Source organism: Salmo trutta, chromosome 1, assembly GCF_901001165.1.
Source record: "Salmo trutta chromosome 1, fSalTru1.1, whole genome shotgun sequence".
NCBI lineage: Eukaryota > Metazoa > Chordata > Actinopteri > Salmoniformes > Salmonidae > Salmo > Salmo trutta.
This window is the reverse complement of record NC_042957.1, coordinates 65135840-65162440: the sequence shown is the minus strand read 5'-3', so window position 1 is coordinate 65162440 and position 26601 is coordinate 65135840. Positions and strand designations below refer to the sequence as shown.

The following is a 26601-nucleotide window of genomic DNA, read 5'->3' as shown; positions in this document are numbered from 1 at the left end:
CGGTGTAGAGCCGCTGCGTGAGTTTCAAGTTTGGGGAAGATAATTTAACATAGAAATTCACCTTTATAATAAAAGCATTACATGCATAATCACATTTGCGCTTATAGCCTACTGCCGTGTGCACATTGCTGCGCTTATAATGTGAAGAAATAGCCAAATAGTTTATCAACATTTTTGCTAAACGTTCTCATCTGTTGAGTCAGTGGTTGTATTAATTTGGGATCTATCGCATCCCACAACAGTCCCAGACTATGTTTGGAATATTTATTTCTGGCACAGAGTACAATAGGTCAACTTTTGTACTATGGGGGATAGTAGATTGATATAGGCTAGTGCTTTTGCTGTTCGTTAGGCCTACTCATCTTGTTGGCTGATGAAAAGTAAATGTGCACAGTTCTAATATCTTCAATATGCACATCGGAATTGAAAAAGGACACGCACAGTTGTGTTCCCCTTTGTGTCTGTCTTCACTTGTAGCCTGTGAGAAAGACCCAATCACGTGACGGGCATTGGCTAATAAGAATTGAGCTATCAGAGAGCCATGTGAGTGAGAGGTGCTTTGGAGCACGCAGCTGGGAGAAGGGAATTCTAATTATTATATTCAGCCCAAGGGCCGCAAAAGGCATGGATTTTTTTAGGGGGGGACACAAAGGGGATGCACCAGGAAATTCAAGGCATTATCAAGTACTCAATTTGTGAATTGAGTACTTGTACAGCCTGCGCAAAAAAAATAAGCAGAGCTCAAGCCTTTCATGGGATTTTTTCAAATCATCATTAGTCACATCACGTAGCCTTAGAATGTATTAAAAATCAAAACATATAGCCCAACATTTGTATCACAACTAAAGTAATATAAATAACTCTAAACTAAGCATATAGAAGTACCAGTTTCTTTGTTAACCGCTCAACACAAAATAGCTGCATGTGTGCACTCCGTCGAATAATTTGGATAGAATATCCTATGCTCAATTGTAGTCTTCATACTGTAAAATAATATAGAATAATGCCAAGGAATTCAAAGCAAATCTTGTCTGCTAAATGAACTAGTGTAGCCCACAGCCATATGGCATAGTCAGATCAGGGCTTAACATATGGACAACTCCGAGTATGCGATTATGTTCTTCTGAACTAGACTACATTTTCTTCATATCATGTTTCTTTAGACCTGTCTAAAATAAATAATGGATTTATTGTGATGGTGTAGGCTACAGTGTGTGAAAAAAGTATTTGATCCCCTGCTGATTTTGTACGTTTGCCCACTGACAAAGAAATGATCAGTCTATAATTTTAATGGTAGGTTTATATGAACAGTGAGAGACCGAATAACAAAAAAATCCAGAAAAACGCATGTCAAAAATGTTATAAATTGATTTGCATTTTAATGAGGGAAATGCGTATTTGACCCCCTCTCAATCAGAACGATTTCTGGCTCCCAGGTGTCTTTTATACAGGTAACGAGCTGAGATTAGGAGCACACTCTTAAAGGGAGTGCTCCTAATCTCAGCTTGTTACCTGTATAAAAGACAACTGTCCACAGAAGCATTCAATCAATCAGATTCCAAACTCTCCACCATGGCCAAGACCAAAGAGCTCTCCAAGGATGTCAGGGACAAGATTGTAGACCTACACAAGGCTGGAATGGGCTACAAGACCATCGCCAAGCAGCTTGGTGAGAAGGTGACAACAGTTGGTGCGATTATTCGCAAATGGAAGAAACACAAAAGAACTATCAATATCCCTCGGCCTGGGGCTCCATGCAAGATCTCACCTCGTGGAGTTGCAATGATCATGAGAACGGTGAGGAATCAGCCCAGAACTACACGGGAGGATCTTGTCAATGATCTCAAGGCAGCTGGGACCATAGTCACCAAGAAAACAATTGGTAACACACTACGCCGTGAAGGACTGAAATCCTGCAGTGCCCGCAAGGTCCCCCTGCTCAAGAAAGCACATATACATGCCCGTTTGAAGTTTGCCAATGAACATCTGAATGATTCAGAGGACAACTGGGTGAAAGTGTTGTGGTCAGATGAGACCAAAATGGAGCTCTTTGGCATCAACTCAACTCGCCATGTTTGGAGGAGGAGGAATGCTGCCTATGACCCCAAGAAAACCATACCCACCATCAAACATGGAGGTGGAAACATTATGCTTTGGGGGTGTTTTTCTGCTAAGGGGACAGGACAACTTCACCGCATCAAAGGGACGATGGACGGGGCCATGTACCGTTAAATCTTGGGTGAGAACCTCTTTCCCTCAGCCAGGGCATTGAAAATGGGTCGTGGATGGGTATTCCAGCATGACAATGACCCAAAACACACGGCCAAGGCAACAAAGGAGAAGCACATTAAGGTCCTGGAGTGGCCTAGCCAGTCACCAGACCTTAATCTCATAGAAAATATGTGGAGGGAGCTGAAGGTTCGAGTTGCCAAACGTCAGCCTCGAAACCTTAATGACTTGGAGAAGATCTGCAAAGAGGAGTGGGACAAAATCCCTCCTGAGATGTGTGCAAACCTGGTGGCCAACTACAAGAAACATCTGACCTCTGTGATTGCCAACAAGGGTTTTGCCACTAAGTACTAAGTCATGTTTTGCAGAGGGGTCAAATACTTATTTCCCTCATTAAAATGCAAATCATTTTATAACATTTTTGACGTGTTTTTCTGGAATTCTTTGCTGTTATTCTGTCTCTCACTGTTCAAATAAATCTACCATTAAAACTATAGACTGATCATTTCTTTGTCAGTGGGCAAACGTACAAAATCAGCAGGGGATCAAATACTTTTTTCCCTCACTGTATATTACATGGATTTATTAGACTTTTAAAAAATGTAGATGTTCCAAAGGTCTGCATCAGTGGCTTGTAGGCTATGTGTGGAAGTCAGAAGATGCTAAATATGTTTATGTTAATTAACGGTCAATTACCGGGAGACCGGCAGTTATTTGCTTGACAATCACCGTCTGAAAATATGTCATGACGGCCACAGCCCTAGTCGAGAGTAGAGTACGGTAAACAGGCTTGACTGGATCTGGGGCAGGGCTGTGTTCTGGGCCATTAGGAGACTGGGGCAGAGTTTAGGGCTGAGACTTGGTCTGGAGCAGGGCTGTGTTCCGGGGCCATTAGGAGACTGGGGCAGAGGTTAGGGCTGAGACTTGGTCTGGGGCAGGGCTGTGTTCCGGGGCCATTAGGAGACTGGGGCAGAGTTTAGGGCTGAGACTTGGTCTGGAGCAGGGCTGTGTTCCGGGGCCATTAGGAGACTGGGGCAGAGTTTAGGGCTGAGACTTGGTCTGGGGCAGGGCTGTGTTCCGGGGCCATTAGGAGACTGGGGCAGAGTTTAGGGCTGTGACTTGGTCTGGGGCAGGGCTGTGTTCCGGGGCCATTAGGAGACTGGGGCAGAGTTTAGGGCTGAGACTTGGTCTGGGGCAGGAGCTGAGGCTAGAACTGCGTTCCGGGCCGTTAGGATTGATTAGAGGAAGTGTAATCTGTGTATGAGCCGGTAATGAGGAAAATGTATGGTATTAATTAGTGTGAGGAATGCATGCAGCATTAGGAGGCCCTGGATTACACCTGGCCCTGCCTAGCCTGTCAGCAGTGCTCTGACTGTACTCTACTGTAATGGAACGATAGCAGACTGAGAAAAGAAGAGGAGGGGAGGAGGGAACGCCTGATAGGAGGAGCTCAGTCAGCCAAACAACTGGTGGGAGGGATGGAGAAATGTACGAGGAATGGAAAGAGGAAGGGAGGGATGGAGGGAGAGGTGCAGAGGGGATGAGATGGGAGGGGTACATGGGGGATGAGATGTGATTGTAGCTGGAATAGTGTAGCAGAAGGCAGTAAAGGAAAAGCCCATATTTGGTTAGACATAATATTTTTGACCATTCAAAGATTTTACATCAATGACCAATGGTCTCAAGTAAAATGATTCAGGAAATGAGGTCATGTTAGAGTATTGGGACGTAGCCAAAGCCCTGGCTCCTCCCACAGCCCCTTGTCACAGAGGTCACCTGCTCGTTAACAGACTTGCCAAATATGGGCATACGACGTGATGACTACAAACGATGCAGTATGAAGTGAGGATAGAAAAGTAGCGGTGTGGAATCTCACAGGCTACAGCCAACTGAGACAAGTAAACAAACAAAACCAATGACATCATAGGTGGGAAGGATCGCAGGGTGGGTGACATGTCAGACTGTATAACATGTCAAACAAGGCTGCTGTGGTTCTTACTAATTCCAGACAAAGAGAGCGAGAGAGGGAGTAAGAGAACAAGAAAAAACAAAAGAATGCCTAAATGACATGAAATAGAGTGGCCAGGTCTGTCTGTCTGTCTGTGTCTGTCTGTGGTTTTGTAGGCTACCTATTTAATTTATAGATCAAGCCTTAGCAGTCATTCTGATCTCGTTCCCAATGATCAGTGCTTTAGTTCATTATGTTGCTGTCCAGTGGTTGCCAATTTATCAATTTCTGTCTTCAGTTCTTTGTAAATAGGATAGATGGGCTATATGGGTCTACTACATTATACACACTATACAAAACATTAAGAACACCTGTGGAATGCTTTCAACACCTTGTAGTGTCCGTGCCCCGATGAATTGAGGCTGTTCTGAGGGCAAAAGAGAGGGGTGAAACTCCATATTAGGAAGGTGTTAATGTTTAGTACACTCAGTGTAGGACAAATGTGATAGTCTGCCCATAACCAGCCTGAGTAGGCCTATAACTCCATTCCTACTCTATTCAGCATTTAGATAAATTCATGGAATTGGAAATTATTTATTATCAGGCTGGTTGAATTTTGAAAAATACTTTTTACTAAACGGTGCGTGCTAAATAGTATGCAACGATAAGTATATAGTATGCAGTTTAATACGCTAGTATGGGTATTCGGACACGGCCATTGTAGATCTGAGACAGCAGAGGTGTACAACAATACGGAATTCGTCACTGCCCCACAACTGGGGACGCTGCACAGCACAGATATGGGAACTCTCTATGGAGGTTCCTATGTTTCAGCATGTGTCAGACAGGCACATATGGAGAGACTAAAAGTGACAACATTTCATATAGCTTCAAATATCCACTGCAGTTTTCAATTACTGCACAAGGGTGAGATCTGCAAATTATAGCTGTATCCCGGGCCCTGTAACTAGCACTGTCTGAGTGCTTAAGCATTTTTCTAAATCAGTTACTTTGGGGGGATTGTATCATTGTATAATTGCATGGATGGAAGCCTGCGTTGGCTCGCTGTGAGACATTTTTCATATGCTGGGATTGTGGGTTTGTGGGTTGGTGATGTGTGTGAACAAATCCCATGTTTCTGATGTGTTCTGAACCAAACTGAATGGCAAGTCCCCAAGTAGTGACGAAATGAAAGAAGAAAACAGACATTTGATTTACAGTGTTTTGCTACTCACTTCAGTGACTCTTCAAGTTTGGAGATCTTCTTCTTGGCCTCTTCTCTTTCTTTCTCCGCCTCGTTGTGTAGGACACGCACCTGTGTGATTGTGTGAGTGAGAGAGCGTGAGAGGGGTAGAGACTGACACTATGACAGCAGGTCCATCACTCAGCAAGCCCCCCTTTCCATGACCTTATCCACCTGGGGCCTGGGGTTGCCTCTCCCTGACCTCTTATCTCCACCCATCATCAAGCTGCCATCTGGGCCCATCTCCTGATAGGCGTTTAAGAATGTACAAACAGACAGATTCTTTCATCAAGTTTACTGGGAGCTGGAGAAAGGCTGTGCACTCAAAACATTTGATGCAGCTATTTAACTGTTTTTTCAACTAACAACTTACTTCAGTCACACAAAGATTAAACAACAGAAGGTGAAATGGCATTGACCCTCACCATGACCCTGCTAACAGAGGCCCAGATCTGGTAGCTAGCTTGCTGGTGTATCAGTCCCCCAATGCAGAGGTGCCTGACCTGAAACACACAGCCCTGTTACTCCCCCCCCCACCCCTCTTTATGACTGACTGATATGCCCTTCAAAATGGGGGCTTTACTTTGAAGATGAACCAGGTGTGTGGACCTGCATCTTAAACCTGATCTTCACCCACCTGACTCTGGCCTGGCCCGGACCAACTCATTAGATGGGGGGATTTTTTATGACAACACATTGGCTTTGAAGGGAGGCTTGAAAGAGAGAGGGGTCGCTGCCATTTCTGTCTGGCAGCAATTAAGGTCCTTGCTGGATTTAGCTGGGGCGACTGAGTATGGCTTTTCGGAATGACAAGACTTCATCTCCCGTCCCCTATGGCCTTAAATTGGGCAACTTCACGCCACCACCCCAACTCTCCCCCTTTCACCCGCAAAAACATCTGCTAAATATGCGTATGTGATTTCATTTGATTTGAACCCCCATCTCCCCTAAATGTCAAACCCTCACTCCTCCGAATGCCCCTCACCTTTCCACTCCACAGCCACTGAGCCCTGTGGACCCTGTGACCAGCAGTAGTCTGACCTGTTAATCACAGCTTTGAGTTTACAGGCAGGACATAACATATCAAAGGGAAGAAGGGGATCTAGCCAGGACCATGTGGGTCCCAGGCTTTTATCTCTCCCATTGAACCACAGTCAGTTTGTGGAACTAGGGCCGCTGGATCAGACTTTAGGTTTCACAGAGTTGACTTTAGGCACGGTAGGTCTACATAGTTATGTAGAGTAAGACGCAGAGGAAAGGACACTCCTCATTAAGACAAAGTGACAGTCTTCCTTTGATTATTTAGAGCCTATACACTAAATAAGAGGTCAGCAATATAATCTCAATTTGATATGAGAGTATTGTATTGACACAAATATTGATTATTGATTTGACATGAGGGTAACTACATTGATTTGATGCGCGGGTAACTATTGATAGAGATTGTACCTTTTTCTCACAGTGGTGCTGCAGATCTGCTTTCTCTTGTTGAAGTTTATTCTCTGTGTCCTGTAAAACACAAGTCAGGAAGTCTGAAACATTCATACAGAACTACAAAGAATCACAACAAGTTATTTTTATGTGACATGTGTTTTTCCCCATTATTCACATTCAAACAAAACATCCATCTGCTTGAAAATCTATCCAGCAGAGGATCTTGAGGGTTATGGGTCTCTGGATACACATCTGTATAGTCTTCTGTACTTCTTCCAGTTGTTGTGGAATGAAGCCGTTCTCACGCACGCACACACGCACACACACACACACACACACACACACACACACAGTTTACCCTGAGTTGTTTCAGTCTCCTGTGCTCACTGTCCTGTAGCTGCTGTCTGAGCTGAGCCACTGTCTGTTCCAGGTCCTCAATCACATCAGAGGCCTGAGAGAGAGGGAGGGATGGAGAGAGAGAGAGGCATGTGGTAAAGTTAAGAGCGTTGGGCCAGTAACCGAAAGGTTGCTGGGTCGAATCCCTGAGCCTACGAGGTGAAATATCTGTCGATATGCCCTTGAGCAATGCACTTAACCCTAATTGCTCCTGTCACTCTGGATAAGAGTGTCTGCTAAATGACTAAAAGGTTAAATAGAGAGAGAGAGAGAGAGAGAGAGAGAGAGAGAGAGAGAGAGAGAGAGAGAGAGAGAGAGAGAGAGAGAGAGAGAGAGAGAGAGGATAACAACAGGAGTCTTATCTAACACAGCCATATTACTCAGCAGCAGGGGGATAGAAATGCTGTCAAGGCTTCAGTTGAAGATAAGTCATACATAGTATGAAGATATGTCTAAGCATTCTACAACATCTTTGAGAGAGTGTGATGTTTACTGTTCATTTTTATTGTTTATTTCACTTTTGTATATTATCTACTTCACTTGCATTGGCAATGTTAACATATGTTTCCCATGACAATAAAGCCCCTTGAATTGAATTGAGTGTGACCAGTCCAGCTAATAGTTATTTCAGTGGTGTAGCATCAGGTAATGAATGCAGTGGTGTAGCATCAGGTAATGAATGCAGTGGTGTAGCATCAGGTAATGAATGCAGTGGTGTAGCATCAGGTAATGAATGCAGTGGTGTAGCATCAGGTAATGAATGCAGTGGTGTAGCATCAGGTAATGAATGCAGTGGTGTAGCATCAGGTAATGAATGCAGTGGTGTAGCATCAGGTAATGAATGCAGTGGTGTAGCATCAGGTAATGAATGCAGTGGTGTAGCATCAGGTAATGCATGCAGTGGTGTAGCATCAGGTAATGCATGCAGTGGTGTAGCATCAGGTAATGAATGCAGTGGTGTAGCATCAGGTAATGAATGCAGTGGTGTAGCATCAGGTAATGAATGCAGTGGTGTAGCATCAGGTAATGAATGCAGTGGTGTAGCATCAGGTAATGAATGCAGTGGTGTAGCATCAGGTAATGAATGCAGTGGTGTAGCATCAGGTAATGAATGCAGTGGTGTAGCATCAGGTAATGAATGCAGTGGTGTAGCATCAGGTAATGAATGCAGTGGTGTAGCATCAGGTAATTAATGCAGTGGTGTAGCATCAGGTAATGAATGCAGTGGTGTAGCATCAGGTAATGTGGTGTAGCATCAGGTAATGTGGTGTAGCATCAGGTAATGAATGCAGTGGTGTAGCATCAGGTAATGAATGCAGTGGTGTAGCATCAGGTAATGAATGCAGTGGTGTAGCATCAGGTAATGAATGCAGTGGTGTAGCATCAGGTAATGAATGCAGTGGTGTAGCATCAGGTAATGAATGCAGTGGTGTAGCATCTAGATTTTCTATACTAATTTGGATGGCTACCTTACGCCTCGATCCCACCGACAGAGTCGTTGTATTTTGGTACATTCATTTCCAATGGAACACTGTGTTTGCCTTGCAGCACTGCGTTGCAGAGGCAGTCGCGGTGCGTTCTGTGTGATGCATACGTTGGATTTATTGAACGTATGCATCAATGTGTATGCGCAGATGGCTAGACAGAAATGGTAGCAGAATGTGAATGTTGAACTTGTTTTGCACGCACATCCAGATGTTGCTGCGTACCATGTTGGGCAATGATACTGTCGCAGTGCAGTAGTGTTCTACAGTAGTTTAGTCTAGTAGCACATGCCATTGGCTACCTTAGCAGCGGAGAGTGTGTGTTCCTGTTGGAAGTGGCTGATGTCAGTCTCATGTTTGGTCTGGAGCTTCTGCAGTATGTTTTCATGTTGCTCACTCAGCTGCTCCTTCTCCCTCAGCAGAGACACCCTCCTGGACAACACAACACAGACATACTCAACACAGACATACACACAGTCAGCACCACTCACTACTATAAGGGCCTACTGCTTGGCTCAAACAGAGGCTGGAGCTGGGGGTTAGACTAGGGAACTCTGTTGGATTGGGTCGGTAAATGAGTTGGGGACTGTCTCTGTATTTTGGGGTGAGACTTTTCCTTCTTTTCATGTAAGGTTTGGGAAGAGAACAGTGAGTGGGTGGATGTGGGTGACCGTGGCGTGGGGTCTCCTCCTCACCGTCGGTTGGCCTCATGAAGCTCAGAGCTGATGGTGGCGATGTGGATCTCCAGCTGGCCCTTCTCCTGGGTCACCTTCTGCCTCAGCACGTTACCGTTCTCCACCTCCACTGACAGCTGCTTCACACGCAGCTCCAGCTCCCGCACCGTCTGCTCCTATACAGTGGGAGAGGACCATCAGCATGAACATCACTGTCTGCTCCTATACAGTGGGAGAGGACCATCAGCATGAACATCACAGTCTGCTCCTATACAGTGGGAGAGGACCATCAGCATGAGACAGCATGAACATCACTGTCTGCTCCTATACAGTGGGAGAGGACCATCAGCATGAGACAGCATGAACATCACTGTCTGCTCCTATACAGTGGGAGAGGACCATCAGCATGAGACAGCATGAACATCACTGTCTGCTCCTATACAGTGGGAGAGGACCATCAGCATGAGACAGCATGAACATCCCTGTCTACTCCTATACAGTGGGAGAGGACCATCAGCATGAGACAGCATGAACATCCCTGTCTACTCCTATACAGTGGGAGAGGACCATCAGCATGAGACAGCATGAACATCACTGTCTGCTCCTATACAGTGGGAGAGGACCATCAGCATGAGACAGCATGAACATCACTGTCTGCTCCTATACAGTGGGAGAGGACCATCAGCATGAACATCATTGACCACCATCAAGATGAACAATTCTGTTACAGATGCGCCATTTTAATAGGACCCTCCTTCTCACAGCAGGAAAATAATCCTGAAATTATTATGTGGATTATAATTAATGGACATTTTTGTGATACATTTTTCATTAGGCCAAATCAAGGCTGACATTTTTAAGTGGAAATCAGAAACATTAGAAGCCTTTTTAAACCTTGAATACACTACAATTTGCATTTCCTGCTGAGTAGGAAAATTCTCTGCGACAACAGTGATCAAATTAAGATAGCAGGCCAGTACAACTCTGTTTCACCCCACTGTTCTACAGCCTGAGTGGGTCATTAATCCAAACCCATTTACCAGTATCAGAAGAGACTGGTGGGAGGAGCCATAGGAGGACGGGCTCATTATAAACACTGGAATAGAATACATGGAACGGTATCAAACATATGGAAATCACGTTTGACTTTGTTCCATTGATTCCATTCTCGTCATTACAATGAGTCCGTCCACCTTAAGCTCCTCCCACCAGCCTTCTCTGGCCTGAAACCCACTGTCCCAGCACCACACCACAGTTTACCCAACTGAACTCATGCTCAATTCTACAGTCAGCCTGAACCGACTGTGTTTCTCAGCAACCAGATTCTCCAACTCTCAGCTAAGCAGACATCAAAGTCCTCAGTGCACCAGGGATAGATCCTATCAGGTGGGACTGTTTTAAAAAGACACATCTGATGAATCTGTAGGCTCTTCGTTCCCTCTGCAAAGTCTCAAAGAGAAAGTTAAAGAAATAGACTTCAAAAAGTCAACTGTTCCGTCTGCCTATGAAAAAATCTCTCTTGTTCCCGAAAGCGTTTTTCTCTCTCCCCAAGCTGCTGTTTCTTTCGCTTTCTCCTGCTCTGCCTAGTTCTGCCTCCTCACAATACAAGTTTAAAGGGCAGACAGAAGTTGAGCTCATTGCTCTTGGCCTACGTAATCCCACCAAATCCTCTAATCCCATTCTTCATAAACCAGACAACCGCTCCAGATTACCAATCATACAGACACCCTCATCCTAAACTCAACTGAGGGTGATCAAACAAAGTCCAGGGGCGTGTTCATTAGGATGCATCAGAGCAAAACATTTTGCATAGGAAAACAAAAATGTCCACATATTCCCTCCCTGTTCTTCTGTTTGGTGATTAATGACCATGACCCAGCTGATCGTGACTGCCCAGCTAGCACATAACATTCTGAGAACCATTTGTTTCTTAGAGCTTGGTGAGAGTGTGGTGGTCCTACAGTTGTTTTGCATACACCCTTCCTACAACGTTCTGGGAATGGTGCAGGATAGTTGCGCATTGAGGTCAGATGCCGAGCAGTTGCCATACCAGGCAGTGATGCAACCAGTTAAGATGCTCTCGATGGTGCAGCTGTATAACTTTGAGGATCTGAGGACCCATGCCAAATCTTTACAGTCTACTGAGGGGGAATAGGTTTTGTTGTGCCCTCTTCACGACTGTCTTGGTGTGTTTGGACCATGGATAATTTGTTGGTGATGTGGACACCAAGGAACTTGAAGCTCTCGACCTGCTCCACTACAACCCCTGTCTATGAGAATGGGGGCGTGCTTGGCCCTCCTTTTCCTGTAGTCCACAATCAGATCCTTTGGCTTGATCACATTGAAGGAGTGGTTGCCAGGTCTCTGACTTCCTCCATATAGGCTGGCTCATCGTTGTCGGTGATCTGGGACACCACACTTGTGTCATCTGCAAACTTAATGATGGTGTTGGAATCTTGCATGGCCATGCAGTCGTGTGGGTGAAGAGGGAGTACAGGAGGGGTCTAAGCACGCACCCCTGAGGGGCTCCATGTTGATGATCAGCATAGCAGATGTGTTATTGCCTACTCTTACCACCTGGAGGCGGCCCATCAGGAAGTCAAGGATCCAGTTGCAGAGGGCGGTGTTTAGTCCCAGGTCCTTAGCTTAGTGATGAGTATTGAGGGCACTATGGTGTTGAACACTGAACTGTAGTCAACAAACAGTATTCTCACGTAGGGTTTCCTTTTGTCCAGTTGGGAAAGGGCAGTGTTGAATACAATAGAGATTGCGTCATCTGTGGATCTGTTGGGGCGGTATGCAAATTGGAGTGGGTCTAGGGTTTCTGGGATAATGGTGTTGATGTGAGCCATGACCAGCCTTTCAAAGCATTTCATGGCTACAGACGTGAGTGGTACGGGGCTGTAGTCATTTAGGCAGGTTACCTTGGCGTTCTTGGGCACAGGGACTATGGTGGTCAGCTTGTAACGTAGGTATTACAGACTCGGTCAGGGACAGGTTGAAAATGTCAGTGAAGACACTTGCCAGCATGCTCTGAGTACACGTTCTGGTAATTCATCTGGCCCTGCGGCCTTGTGAATGTTGACCTGTTTAAAGATCTTACTTCAGCATAACATTTACTGCAGGTTTCCTCATGGTTCTATTTAGTCATGTTCTCAGAACATTAATACAACGTTCCATAAAAAACACTAGAACACATTAGTAACATTCAAAAAACATTCTAAGAATGTTATTGAAAAACATTAATTCCGTTCTCAGCGTCAACAAACCTCTGTTCTCTATCTTGTTAAGTTTGTTCAGGTTTGTTGGCCGCGACCACTAATTATCCACACCTGATCTTCATGAGTGCTTGTTGACTTTGAAATGGGGTCCGTTTGCATATACTCAAATGAACAGCTTTGTAAGAGTTCAAAAAACATGGCATGCTAGCTCTCTATCCTGGTGGCGCAGTGGACTAATTCTATAGATGGAGAACAGAATATCATAGGTTTGAATCTCACTGACGCCGTGCCACAATAAAAAATTATGTATTTGCATGACTAATTTGCATGACTAATGCCTAAGAAAATGTTCATGCATCCTTTCTGTGCTTGGAGTTAAAAAAGTTAACCCAAACTAAGTAGTGTTAATAAAAGTCTTACTGAAACTTTCAGTGAAAGTTATTCAAAAACCTCAAAATAACCTAGAATTTCCGTTGTCAGAACGTTAATAAAACCTCCCAAGAAAACATTTTACTATGGTTTCCTGAAAGTTATCAGAACCTCCCTACAACAAAAAATATATGGTCCCAGAACAGGCTACATTTTAAAAACGTTCCATTTTACCGGTCAGGAAACTGATGGCTTCGTTCCCAGAACCAATGGGAAAAGTTCCGAAAACTTCTAAGGAACCAAATGTGCAAGCTGGGTGATGCTTCCACTAGTGTCCCAATAAAAACAGTTGATTCAACCACCTACTCTCTGTGTGACAGTTTGGAATGCAGCGCATTCGCAGGTTGATACAAGTGATGACAGAAAGGCTGGATGGTGAGCGTGCAGTCCTCTCTAACAGATGAGAGCTGACTGAGACAGGAGAGCTCTGTGTGTTTATGGGACGGAGAGGGACGGCCAGCGCCGTCAGGCCCCGTGAGAGGGGTCCTTTGTAAATTGCCTGCAAGCGGCCAACAAGAGTGCCTTAAGAAAATGAAGGGGGAACGAAGGGGGACTGAGCCAGGACGTGTGCTGACACTTAACGCCCTGGCATGGGATGAGACGGAGAGGCTGTGTGTGTGTGTGTGTGTGTGTGTGTGTGTGTGTGTGTGTGTGTGTGTGTGTGTGTGTGTGTGTGTTCTTGGCGCACTCCCCTGAGCACCAGGTGTTAGCAGCACGCTACCGGCACTGAACTCCACTAATAGGCTCCTTCAGAGAGAGAGACACAAAGTGACAAGTGTGTAGTGACAGGCTACATATATTAGCTTCGCTCTCCTGAGTCCTTCATAGATTTAACTAGGATAAAATGGGTCTTCTTTAAAGTGATAAAAAAATATATTTGGTGGCCAAAATTTTTATCAAAGAGAAGTTGCGTAACATAATGTAACAGATTCAATATTCAGTGATGGATGACCTACCAATGCCAGTTAAAGAGGTGTTCTCACTTAAACATATTCCCTCATATTACACACCAGCAGAAGACTTAAACATATTCCCACATATTACACATCAGCAGACTTAAACATATTCCCTCATATTACACATCAGCAGAAGACTTGGAGTGCTGGTATGCCACCTGTGGGTGTGTGTGATGCAGCTAAAGATGATGTTATGGTACAGGAATACTGTAGTGGCCTGTCAGGGACATGCTCTGTTCTCTTTGTCTCCGTTGACGCACACAGACAAGCACAAACACACACAAAGAGGTTTCAGTCATATTTCATCTTGTCTTCATGTTGACATACACACTCGCAGCTGCTCTACCTGAACTGTTCTAGACACCAGATAAGTTCGAAAAACAATTACAGGTGTCAAAACAAATTTCTTTGGGTAAGAAGCCTATGTGAAAATGTGTGTATTATATGTTGAAACTCTCACTTTGTCAGATAGCTTTGATAAACTTCACTTGTTTTTTGGCAAGCACCAGAAACACTGCACACGGTTGCATGATGAAAGATAAACAAAGTAATTCAGAGGGCTTCGATACTGAGACATCAAATAGAGAGGGGGAGTTCAGAGCTACCTCACCTCAGCTGACATTTCTTATGAAGAGAACAGGGGTGTGTGTGTGTGTGAGTGTGAGTGCGTGCACGCCCGTGCATGTGTACCTCTGTGTGGAGGTCAGCCTAAACTACAGGGGTAGAGCACCTCATTTCCAGTGAAAGAGGACCCTTTCATGTTGCAGGCCTCACCTGGCTATAGACTGTGTTTAATTATTAAAGAGGGGTCTACCCGGCCTCGCACGGCCCGCTTTTGATGCTTCTTAAATTCCATCCTGCTGACAGACTATCTCGCTGCACGTGGGAGCGCGCATGTGTGTGTGTGAGAGAAAGATAGAGTGAAAAAGAGAACGTGTGTGTGTGTGTGTGTGTGTGTGTATGGGTAGGAGTACACTTTACCTGTGAAAGCTATTGAATGCAAATGTCTGCGTGTGTGAGAGAGGGAGAAAGAGAATGTGCGTGTGCGTGTGAGAGCGAAATGGAGAGAAAGTGTGTGTGTGTGCGCGTATGTACACGTTAATTGTGATAGCTGCTGAATGTCATAGGAGAAGCTAAATTCATGAAGTACTGTACTGTGTCTGAATGGCCCCTGTTGCTGATCATCCATACCTAATCCCTCACCCCTACTTTGTCCCACCTTAGGTCCTTGACACACACACATACACACAAAGCAACACTCAAGTTAGATGGGATTCGGTCCCAGGACACAGACGCAAAGGCAGAGAGACTTTTACAAGGTGGAAGGTACAGTTGAAGTCGGACGTTTACATACATCTTAGCCAAATACATTTAAACTCAGTTTTTCACAATTCCTGACATTTAATCCTAGTAAAAAGTCCCTGTTTTAGGCCAGTTAGGATCACCACTATTTTAAGAATGTGAAATGTCAGAATAATAGTAGAGAGAATGATTTATTTCAGCTTTAATTTCTTTCATCACATTCCCAGTGGGTCAGAAGTTTAGATACACTCAATTAGTATTTGGTAGCATTGCCATTAAATTGTTTAACTTGGGTCAAACATTTCGGGTAGCCTTCCACAAGCTTCCCACAATAAATTGGGTGAATTTTGGCCCATTCCTCCTGACAGAGCTGGTGTAACTGAGTCACGTTTGTAGGACTCCTTGCTCGTACATGCTTTTTCAGTTTTTCCCACAAATTGTCAATAGGCTTGAGGTCAGGGCTTTGTGATGGCCACTCCAATACCTTGACTTTATTGTCCTTAAGCCATTTTGCCACAACTTTGGAAGTATGCTTGGGGTCATTGTCCATTTGGAAGTCCCATTTCCGACCAAGCTTTAACTTTCTGACTGAGGTCTTGAGATGTTGCTTCAATATAAACATAACTTTCCTACCTCATGATGCCATCTATTTTGTGAAGTGCACCAGTCCCTCCTGCAGCAAAGCACTCCCACAACATGATGCTGCCACCAACGTGCTTCACGGTTGGGATGGTGTTCTTCGGCTTGCAAGCCTCCCCCTTTCTCCTCCAAACATAACGATGGTCATTATGACCAAACAGTTCTATTTTTGTTTCATCAGACCAGAGGACATTTCTCCAAAAAGTACAATCTTTGTCCCCATGTGCAGTTGCAAACCGTAGTCTGGCTTTTTTATGGCGGTTTTGGAGCAGTGGCTTCTTCCTTGCTGAGCGGCCTTTCAGGTTATGTCGATATAGGACTCGTTTTACTGTGGATATAGACACTTTTGTACCTGTTTCCTCCAGCATCTTCACAAGGTCCTTTGCTGTTGTTCTGGGATTGATTTGCACTTTTCGCACCAAAGTACGTTCATCATCAACGCATCTCCTTCCTGAGCGGTATGACGGCTGCATAGTCCCATGCTGTTTATACTTGCGTACTATTGTTTGTACAGATGAACGTGGTACCTTCAGGCATTTGGAAATTGCTCCCAAGGATGAACCAGACTTGTGGAGGTCTTGGCTGATTTCTTTTGATTTTCCCATGACGTCAAGCAAAGATTCCCTGAGTTTGAAGGTAGGCCTTGAAATACATCCACAGGTACACCTCCAATTGACTCAAATGATGTCAATGAGCCTATCAAAAGCTTCAAAAGCCATGACATAATTTCCTGGAATTTTCCAAGCTGTTTAAAGGCACAGTCAAATTAGTGTATGTAAACTTCTGACCCACTGGAATTGGGATACAGTGAATTATAAGTGAAATAAACTGTCTGTAAACAATTGTTGGAAAAATGACCTGTGTCATACTCAAAGTAGATATCCTAACCGACTTGCCACAACTATAGTTTGTTAACAAGACATTTGTGGAGTGGTTGAAAAACGAGTTTTAATGACTCCAACGTAAGTGTATGTAAACTTCCGACTTCAACTGTAAGTGACAAGATGGGACGCCTCACCCTTCATGTCAGCTCTGTTTGTCCGCAAACACTTTATGAGGGGGTGTGTTCAAACATGAGACAGAAGGTGAATACAGTAAGTGTTACTGATGGTGAAAACAGTGTTCCCCCATCTCCCCCACTCACAGTAGTTTGTGTCTGGGCACCATACTCAGCCTCCATCTTGGCCAGCCTCTGGTTGGTGTCCTCCAGCAGCGCCTGAATGTTGTCTGTTTGCTTCTTCTGCAGGTCAAACTTCTCTTGCTCCATACCCGCCACCGCCGCGTGCAGCTGGGGGGAGGAGGGGCAACGGACACCACAGCGTCAGTCAGCCTATTACAGCTACTACGTGTGGTACCTTGGCTACGTCCACTGGCCCAGGTGTCCAATCAGAGACATTCTACTGTACCAACTCTGGCCTGTTCTGCATCTCTCTCTGCGTCTGTCTCTCCGAGTCTGTCTCTCCCTGCGTCGCTCTGTCTCGCTCTCAATTTCAATAGATATATCAAGTCACCCCTTATTCAGGGGCGAGATACCTTATTTTAAAACCTCTTAAGGATCTCTACGGATCGGTGTCCCACACTCAGGATGGTTGAGCTAACATAGGCTAATGCGATTAACATGAGGTTGTAAGTAAGAAGAACATTTCCCAGGACATAGACATATCTGATATTGTCAGAAAGCTTAAATTCTTGTTAATCTAACTGCACTGTCCAATTTACAGTAGCGATTACAGTGAAAGAATACCATGCTACTGTTTGAGGAGTGCACACATTATGAACTTGAAAAGTTATTAATAAACCAATTAGGCACATTTGGGCAGTCTTGATACAACATTTTGAACAGAAATACAATGGTTCATTGGATAAGTTGTGTCTGGGCTGGAATAATACATTATGGCCCTTCTCTTGAATTTCAAAGATGATGATACAAAAAAATACAAAAAAATGCATGTTTTTTTCTTTGTATTATCTTTTACCAGATCTAATGTGTTATATTCTCATACATTAATTTCACATTTCCACAAACTTCAAAGTGTTTCCTTTCAAATGGTATCAAGAATATGCATATCCTTGCTTTAGGTCCTAAGCTACAGGCAGTTAGACTTGGGTATGTCATTTTAGGTGAAAATTTTAAAAAGGGGCGGATCCTTAAGAGGGCAGGAGAGTTCATTTTTCTCATACATCTAAGCAGAGCTTCACTTATGGATTTCACTATCATACGCTTAGTGACCCTGAACAGATAAGGGGAAATGTCATTAAGATCTCATTGAGCAGCTTAGTTAACTAGAGTTAGCGGGACTGAAAAGACAATTTAGAGAAGAAGTACTAATAAAAAAAAATTCTGTAAAAAAAAACCCCCACACAGGCCTGGCCGAGTGAGCCTACATAGAATTGTCTAGAATAAAGATTTCCCAGCTCTATAGTGAGCCTGGCTTGGTTGAGGTCAGCCCAGATTTCACCCTTTCAAATCCTTCTATTGCAGCCTTCCTCAGGCTTAGGAGTGCTTAGGGGCTAAGGCTGGTTGGAAATCGACTTCAGCCCTTCAACTTTCCTTTACCTTTTTCTCCCACTCGTTTTTCAGGGAGTCGGTGCTCTGATCTGACATCTTCTTCAGCTCGCCGATCTGCTTCTCTTTGCTCTCACGGATGACCTGGGACTCGCGCACCACGCTTTGAACTGTGGATGGAAAAACAACACACACACACACACACACACACACACACACACACAGACAAAGAACTCAGTAAGGCCCAGCCTCAGGGCCAACACACACACACACACACACACACACACGTTTGTTTCTTTCACACTACTTTAACCAAGATCTGTGAAAGTCACATGCTTTGTAGCCCTCGTCATTGTTGTTTCATATTGAATGTCAGCACTGAGAATATCTCCAATCTCCCATATTGTGTCAATGGGTTAAAGCTGAGTATAGAGAACGTCTGCAACTAAATCGCTCTGTGCTGGAAGTGTACTGTACAACATGCACTGTCATTAAAGAATCTGTTTATGACAAGTGTGAAATATCAGAGTCTCATAAATGTGCTGTTAGAAGGAGCACAGCTGGGTAGCATCGCGCCACACTAGTGGGGTCTCCCCCTCTAACAGTAACACTGCGTTTAAACTGGAGTTTAACTCTGAGTGTGCAGAGACACACTGGTGTAAATATCCCCTTGAGTCTGCCTCCAGGCTCTACCCCCACCGTGACCCCACGACCTCTCACCTTTCTTCTCCAGCTTGCGCACACTCTCCTCCGATTCCTTCTGCTTGGCTCTATACATGGTCTTCAGCTCATCGATCTCACCATTCTTACGGTCTAAAATCTGAAGTGGAAAAGGGGCAGGTAAATTCAACCTGTTCAAAAGTGTTGCATTATGTTTCATAGAGTTGCAAAATGTTGTATAAATAGTGTAGTTCCAGATACACCTCATAATCTGCCCTTCATTTCTCATCTACTGTCTTTGTTCAGGTGGTTGTGATTCAGCTCTTCATTTCTCATCTACTGTCTTTGTTCAGGTGGTTATAATTCAGCTCTTCATTTCTCATCTACTGTTTTTGTTCAGGTGGTTATAATTCAGCTCTTCATTTCTCATCTACTGTCTTTGTTCAGGTGGTTATAATTCAGCTCTTCATTTCTCATCTACTGTTTTTGTTCAAGTGGTTATAATTCAGCTCTTCATTTCTCATCTACTGTTTTTGTTCAGGTGGTTATAATTCAGCTCTTCATTTCTCATCTACTGTTTTTGTTCAGGTGGTTATAATTCAGCTCTTCATTTCTCATCTACTGTTTTTGTTCAGGTGGTTATAATTCAGCTCTTCCTTCATTTCTCATCTACTGTTTTTGTTCAGGTGGTTATAATTCAGCTCTTCATTTCTCATCTACTGTTTTTGTTCAGGTGGTTATAATTCAGCTCTTCATTTGTCATATACTGTCTTTGTTCAGGTGGTTATAATTCAGCTCTTCATTTCTCATCTACTGTTTTTGTTCAGGTGGTTATAATTCAGCTCTTCATTTCTCATCTACTGTCTTTGTTCAGGTGGTTATAATTCAGCTCTTCATTTCACATCTACTGTTTTTGTTCAGGTGGTTGTAATTCGGAGGACCTGAGCCCTAGGACCATGCCTCGGGACTACCTGGCATGATGACTCCTTGCTGTCCCCAGTCCACCTGGCCATGCTGCTGCTCCAGTTTCAACTGTTCTGCCTGCGGCTACGGAACCCTGACCTGTTCACCGGACGTGCTTGTTGCACCCTCGACAACTACAATGATTATTATTATTTGACCATGCTGGTCATTTATGAACATTTTAACATCTTGACCATGTTCTGTTATAATATCCACCCGGCACAGCCAGAAGAGGACTGGCCACCCCTCATAGCCTGGTTCCTCTCTAGGTTTCTTCCTAGGTTTTTGGCCTTTCTAGGGAGTTTTTCCTAGGGAGTTTTTCCTAGGGAGTTTTTCCTAGCCACCGTGCCTCTTTCACATGCATTGCTTGCTGTTTGGGGTTTTAGGCTGGGTTTCTGTACAGCACTTTGAGATTTCAGCTGATATACGAAGGGCTATATAAATAAATTTGATTTGATTTGAATTCAGCTCTTAATTTCTAATCTACTGTTTTTGTTCAGGTGGTTATAATTCAGCTCTTCCTTCATTTCTCATCTACTGTCTTTGTTCAGGTGGTTATAATTCAGCTCTTCATTTCACATCTACTGTCTTTGTTCAGGTGGTTGTAATTCAGCTCTTAATTTCTCATCTACTGTTTTTGTTCAGGTGGTTATAATTCAGCTCTTCCTTCATTTCTCATCTACTGTTTTTGTTCAGGTGGTTATAATTCAGCCCTTCCTTCATTTCTCATCTACTGTTTTTGTTCAAGTGGTTATAATTCAGCTCTTCATTTCTCATCTACTGTTTTTGTTCAGGTGGTTATAATTCAGCTCTTCATTTCTCATCTACTGTTTTTGTTCAAGTGGTTATAATTCAGCTCTTCATTTCTCATCTACTGTCTTTGTTCAGGTGGTTATAATTCAGCGCTTCATTTCTCATCTACTGTCTTTGTTCAGGTGGTTATAATTCAGCTCTTCATTTCTCATCTACTGTCTTTGTTCAGGTGGTTATAATTCAGCTCTTCATTTCTCATCTACTGTCTTTGTTCAGGTGGTTATAATTCAGCTCTTCATTTCTCATCTACTGTTTTTGTTCAGGTGGTTATAATTCTGCTCTTCATTTCTCATCTACTGTCTTTGTTCAGGTGGTTATAATTCAGCTCTTCATTTCTCATCTACTGTCTTTGTTCAGGTGGTTATAATTCTGCTCTTCATTTCTCATCTACTGTCTTTGTTCAGGTGGTTATAATTCAGCTCTTCATTTCTCATCTACTGTTTTTGTTCAGGTGGTTAGAATTCTGCTCTTCATTTCTCATCTACTGTTTTTGTTCAGGTGGTTATAATTCAGCTCTTCATTTCTCATCTACTGTCTTTGTTCAGGTGGTTGTGATTCAGCTCTTCATTTCACATCTACTGTTTTTGTTCAGGTGGTTATAATTCAGCTCTTCATTTCTCATCTACTGTTTTTGTTCAGGTGGTTATGATTCAGCTCTTCATTTCTCATCTACTGTTTTTGTTCAGGTGGTTATGATTCAGCTCTTCATTTCTCATCTACTGTTTTTGTTCAGGTGGTTATAATTCTGCTCTTCATTTCTCATCTACTGTCTTTGTTCAGGTGGTTATAATTCAGCTCTTCCTTCATTTCTCATCTACTGTTTTTGTTCAGGTGGTTATAATTCAGCTCTTCATTTCTCATCTACTGTCTTTGTTCAGGTGGTTATAATTCAGCTCTTCCTTCATTTCTCATCTACTGTTTTTGTTCAGGTGGTTGTGATTCAGCTCTTAATTTCTCACCCACAGTTTCATCAACTGTCTGGGTGGCTGGTTTCAGATGATCCCGCAGGTGAAGAAGCCAGATGTGGAGGTCCTGGGCTGGTGTGGTTACACGTGGTCTGTGGTTGTAAGGCCGGTTGGACGTACTACCAAATTCTTTAAAACGACGTTGGAGGCGGCTTACAGTAGATGGGGGGGGGGGGGGGGGGGGGCTAACAGAGAAATTAACCTTCAATTATCTGTTAACAGCTCTGGTGGACATTCCTGTTGTCAGCATACCAATTGCACTCTCCTTCAAAACGTGAGACATCTGTGGCATTGTGTTATGACTAAACTGCACATTTTTGAGTGACCTTTAATCGTCCCAGCACAAGGTGCACTTGGGTAATGATCATGCTGTTTAATCAGCTTCTTGATATGCCACACCTGTCAGGTAGATGGATTATCTTGGCAAAGCAGAAATTCTCAATAACAGGATGTGTGTGTGTGTGCAATAACATTTGATTTGATTTAATGATACACAACACTACATCAACAGAATTCCCATCCCCAAACACATCTCATAACAGGAGTCTACATGCCTTCCCTGTAGCTCAGTTGGTAGAGCATGGTGTTTGCAACACCAGGGTTGTGGGTTCGATTCCCACGGGGGGCCAGCACAGAAAAAAAATATATGAAATTGTATGAAATGTATGCATTCACTACTGTAAGTCACTCTGGATAAGAGTGTCTGCTAAATGACTAAAAATGTAAAATGTAAAATGTACAGATGAGCCTTGACTGACTTCACTGCATCCTGACTCCATTACATCCCCTTCCAATGAGGACATCAAATAAAATAAGTGTGAGTGAAACTAAATATAAAAAAAATAACAGATACCAGTACATTGTTTTAGAAATTATGAGCACAGGGCTCTCCATTGTACTGAACTGATTACAGTTATGCATAGCAGTACATGCTAGGAGGCTAATCAGTGTTATTGGGAATGATGATATCCTCAGAGCTGCATTAGTAGACGGGACCTGACCATGAAAGAGGAGGTTTTACAACACGTGACAGACAGAGAGAGAGGAGAGAGAGAGAGAAACAACACAAGTTCAGGACTGTGGAACATTTCACAGCGCCGCCTTGTCTTTTGATACACACGTTGGAGATTTGATCAAAACCCCCTGTAAGAGAGATTATTTCCCCTCCTAAACAGTCCCGGGGACCATCAGAGGGTTATTTGTCCTGGGTTTTGTCTGTTAGAAGTGCACTCTGTGTCTAAGCCTGTTGTGGCCAGAGTGAGTGGGATGGGAGACATGAAAGGGAAGGGAGTGAAGGGGGGTAAAGGAAAGTTCACAGAACATTTAGGGACGTCCAATTTTCCCATCGGCCTTCCTGAGAGGAGAGAGGAGGGTGTCTTTTGGGCAGACGTAACGGGGTGTCAGAGATGGGGTCCAGAGGGACTGGGAGTGGGAGCAGAGGAACGACAGCTTTTAGGACAGTAATTGTGGGTCTTTTATAACATCTCTATTGCAGAGAGACTCCAGCCAGCCTGACTGACTAGACACTAATACTATCCCACTGTCTGGAGGAAGAGGTGCCATTACATTACACACAAAGGCAGAGCATACAGCAATCTGAGATAGCATAGCAATCTGACGATGTACAATATGGGTTGTTATTTGTTAACCATCTCTTTACAGTCTCAATGGAGCTTGATAATCTAGGCTACACAGCATTATGAAAAACAGTTGTTCACTATCGTGGTATTCTAGCCATCTCAGATCCTTAGCGGATTGCTCCTGGGGCAGCACCTTCTAGATGGAGATATTAAACCCTGTTTGTTGATGCGCTCCAACACTCCAAAACAAATACAGGTCTGCCTGAGCTAATTATATAGCTATCGTGCGACCACACACACACTATTGATCCGTGGCTATACATACCATACAACAGTCAGGCCTGTTCTCCTGTTCTCCTCTCTTGTGTTATCTATGAGACGATGACCAGTCTAACCACCATCAGCACCACACATTCATCCATAATTCATCTCCCTGGTGCTAATTAAAACTAGCGCTAGCCAGCTTCCCCATGCGCCTTTGAATGGGCTTGTTAAAGTCTCTAATCCACCACCACTCCCCCTTGAAGCCATTAGTCAGACGCCCGGGTAAACAGGGAACAAATTGAATCCGACATCGCTCGCAATCTGTACACAATTAGTGTGATTTGCCTGCAATGACAGAGACACCAAAGAGAGAGGGATGGAGAGCGAGAGCAGGAGAGGCGGGGTAGTGGAGGAGCTGTCACCATGTCTCCTGTCAGAGACAAAGAGTTCATCGACAGTTTAAACAGAGGGGAAATGGGGCTATTTCTGTTTTATTTAAAGATTCTGTGGCAACAATGAAAGCAGACGTTTTGGGAGGAAGTTGACAGATCCCAGGTGCTGGATGTGGAGCTGAGCCGATACAGCCCTGGTGAAATGAAACTAACAGGGTGCTACTCAGACTTCACAGCCATTTCTACCAAGACTACAAGGAGCTTTGAAGAGGGTCTGAGTAGGATTCTGGAGAGCTATTTGTCTTAGCCCAGGGAGGAGGGAAGGAGAAAAGGGTGTGAGTCCAGCCCAAAACACATCAGATGTAGTGTCAGAGTGGGAGTGGTGAAGGGTGCAGGGAGCATCACTCATGTTATCCCTACCTTCTGCACTGTCTCACTTTACTGTGCATTTGTCCTCCATCATTTCAATTCATGGTTTTATTTCTGGGCGGTACTATAACCTCCCTACAGATGATATTATGGCTGTATGTGTGAATTTATCTAAAATATCAAATAATCAAACAAATTAAATAATTCATATAATTCATTGATAAATCAGTCAGCACTCTGACCTTCTGCACGTCTGCGTCGTGCTTCTGCTGCATCTTCAGTTTCTCCTCCTGGTGCTTGGCCTCCAGGACTTTAGTCTTCATCTCAGCCTGCACAGAGACACACAGCACCATGACAGACAGCGGAGTCAATACACATATCATCAAATGCAACACAGGAGATGGACAAAATAGCAACGGCAACATCCGCTGCCCCTGTTTTTACTAACTAGGCCAACTGATGGCAAGTAGTGGCATTTCAGATATTTATTGTTGATGGTGCATAGAGCATCAGCGGTGTCAATGAATCAAGCTTCATAAACATTTCAAAATGTATTTATCTACAAACAGGAGTTCAAATGTGTGTAGGAGGGATGTACCAGACCCAACAGTGTGTGTGTGTGTGTGTGTGAGATAACAGTGAAATACAGTATTAGTCAGTGACAGGAACAGGCTTGGCCAGAGAGAACAATGCATTATGTAGGCTACAGTTATCCACTGACAGTCGGCTCCTTTCAGTTTAGCTCAATATACAGGGGATCAACAGTTCAACCGTCTGAATCTGCATGTCAAGACAGAGCCCTTCATTCACTCCCACACACACAATGCCACAGGAAAATAATACACACTTAGTTAATACGCCAGAAGTGTACACACACAAACAAAGTAACACACATCTACAATAGTAATTCTAAATATTTATACTCACACACTCAAACCAGGTAGACACATGAACACCGACTATCGGATACGGCTTGCTATTACAGAATGGCCTTAATACTAAACGAGAAGCACATACCTTCTCAGTGACTTCCTAACACAGCTCCTCCTAAGTCATATATCCCTCTCATCAGCCCTGCCAGAGGCCCTATTGCTTTGTGGCTTCAGGTTTCCTGACTATTTACCAGGAAATACTGGCGGACTCGGGCCTTTCATCTGGCTAACGAGACTCTCTCAGCAACACGTGGGGAGAGTGATAGGAGAGGCCACCCTGTCCCGTGGCTAAGCCCTGTATGACCATCTTCCCCTACTTCTTTGAACTGCCGCTGGTGCTTGTTGTGTTGTTGGCTCACTGTGTCTAGTAGTCTACCTGATCTGATTGCCCCTGGGTGAGGAGAAGGCATGACATGTGCTCCTGATCTGGTGTGCCATTGTAGAACTATCTGGCCTCAGGACTTGGCAGCTCTGGGGCCAACAGACACACAGTCATCCAGTCAGTGGAGAAAAAGAGTTTGCTAACATTGTCAACACAAACGGGAATTAGACAGGATGAGTTCCTATTGCTTTGTGACTAATGTACTTACAGGTTTTAGTCACTGGAGGGTTTGATGCATTGCTCAACTCTGGGGCTCAGTGACAAATACGTCCTTCCAGGTTGGAAAATACTTTTTGGGCAGTCATGTAACCTGTATCTGCGGAGGTAGCTTAGATGGTTAAGTCCCCTATTGTATTGACATTTGACAAACTAGCCAATACCTGCCCCATTCATTCTCACAATAACGCTAATGTTTGCTTTCGAGCAACAAGGATCTGTATCGTACTCATTCCCAGGGTCTTCTACATTCAAACTAGATGAGTCCTATTGTAAACTACTGCTGCCATTATCCCACAACTTCAACTAAATCTGCTAGACTTATCCTCCTTCAATGGTGCCATGTGAAGTTCTCTCTCTCGTTTTGCTTTCTTTTCTATTGAATTACCACCATTTTCTTGTGCAATCTCTGAGACCACAGGAGACTTGTTGGAGGAGAGATTAGGCTGATTGAGATGAGGGAGTCTAGTAGATTTTTCCAGCGGCGCTGGAGCGAGAGAGGAGGAGCGAGAGAGTAGGAAGGAGAGAGGAGGAAGGAGAGAGGAGGAGTGAGAAGGGATAGAAGAGGAGCGAGAGAGGAGGAGCGAGAGAGGAGGAAGGAGAG

General features: G+C 44.0%; 1 protein-coding gene across 2 annotated transcripts in view; it reads right to left on the bottom strand.

The window, feature by feature from the left end:
• The window catches only part of LOC115205311 (centrosomal protein of 112 kDa), a 183120-nt gene that overhangs the window by 114014 nt on the left and 42505 nt on the right, over positions 1-26601 (bottom strand). For both annotated transcript variants that reach the window (XM_029771136.1, XM_029771143.1), the window contains 9 exons: positions 24710-24796; positions 19182-19281; positions 18513-18631; positions 17100-17243; positions 9430-9584; positions 9037-9166; positions 7213-7305; positions 6870-6929; positions 5413-5492 (listed from right to left, as the gene is read on the bottom strand). In XM_029771136.1, the coding sequence (XP_029626996.1) occupies positions 5413-5492; positions 6870-6929; positions 7213-7305; positions 9037-9166; positions 9430-9584; positions 17100-17243; positions 18513-18631; positions 19182-19281; positions 24710-24796 (968 nt within the window). The remainder of the gene's footprint in view (positions 1-5412; positions 5493-6869; positions 6930-7212; positions 7306-9036; positions 9167-9429; positions 9585-17099; positions 17244-18512; positions 18632-19181; positions 19282-24709; positions 24797-26601) is intronic.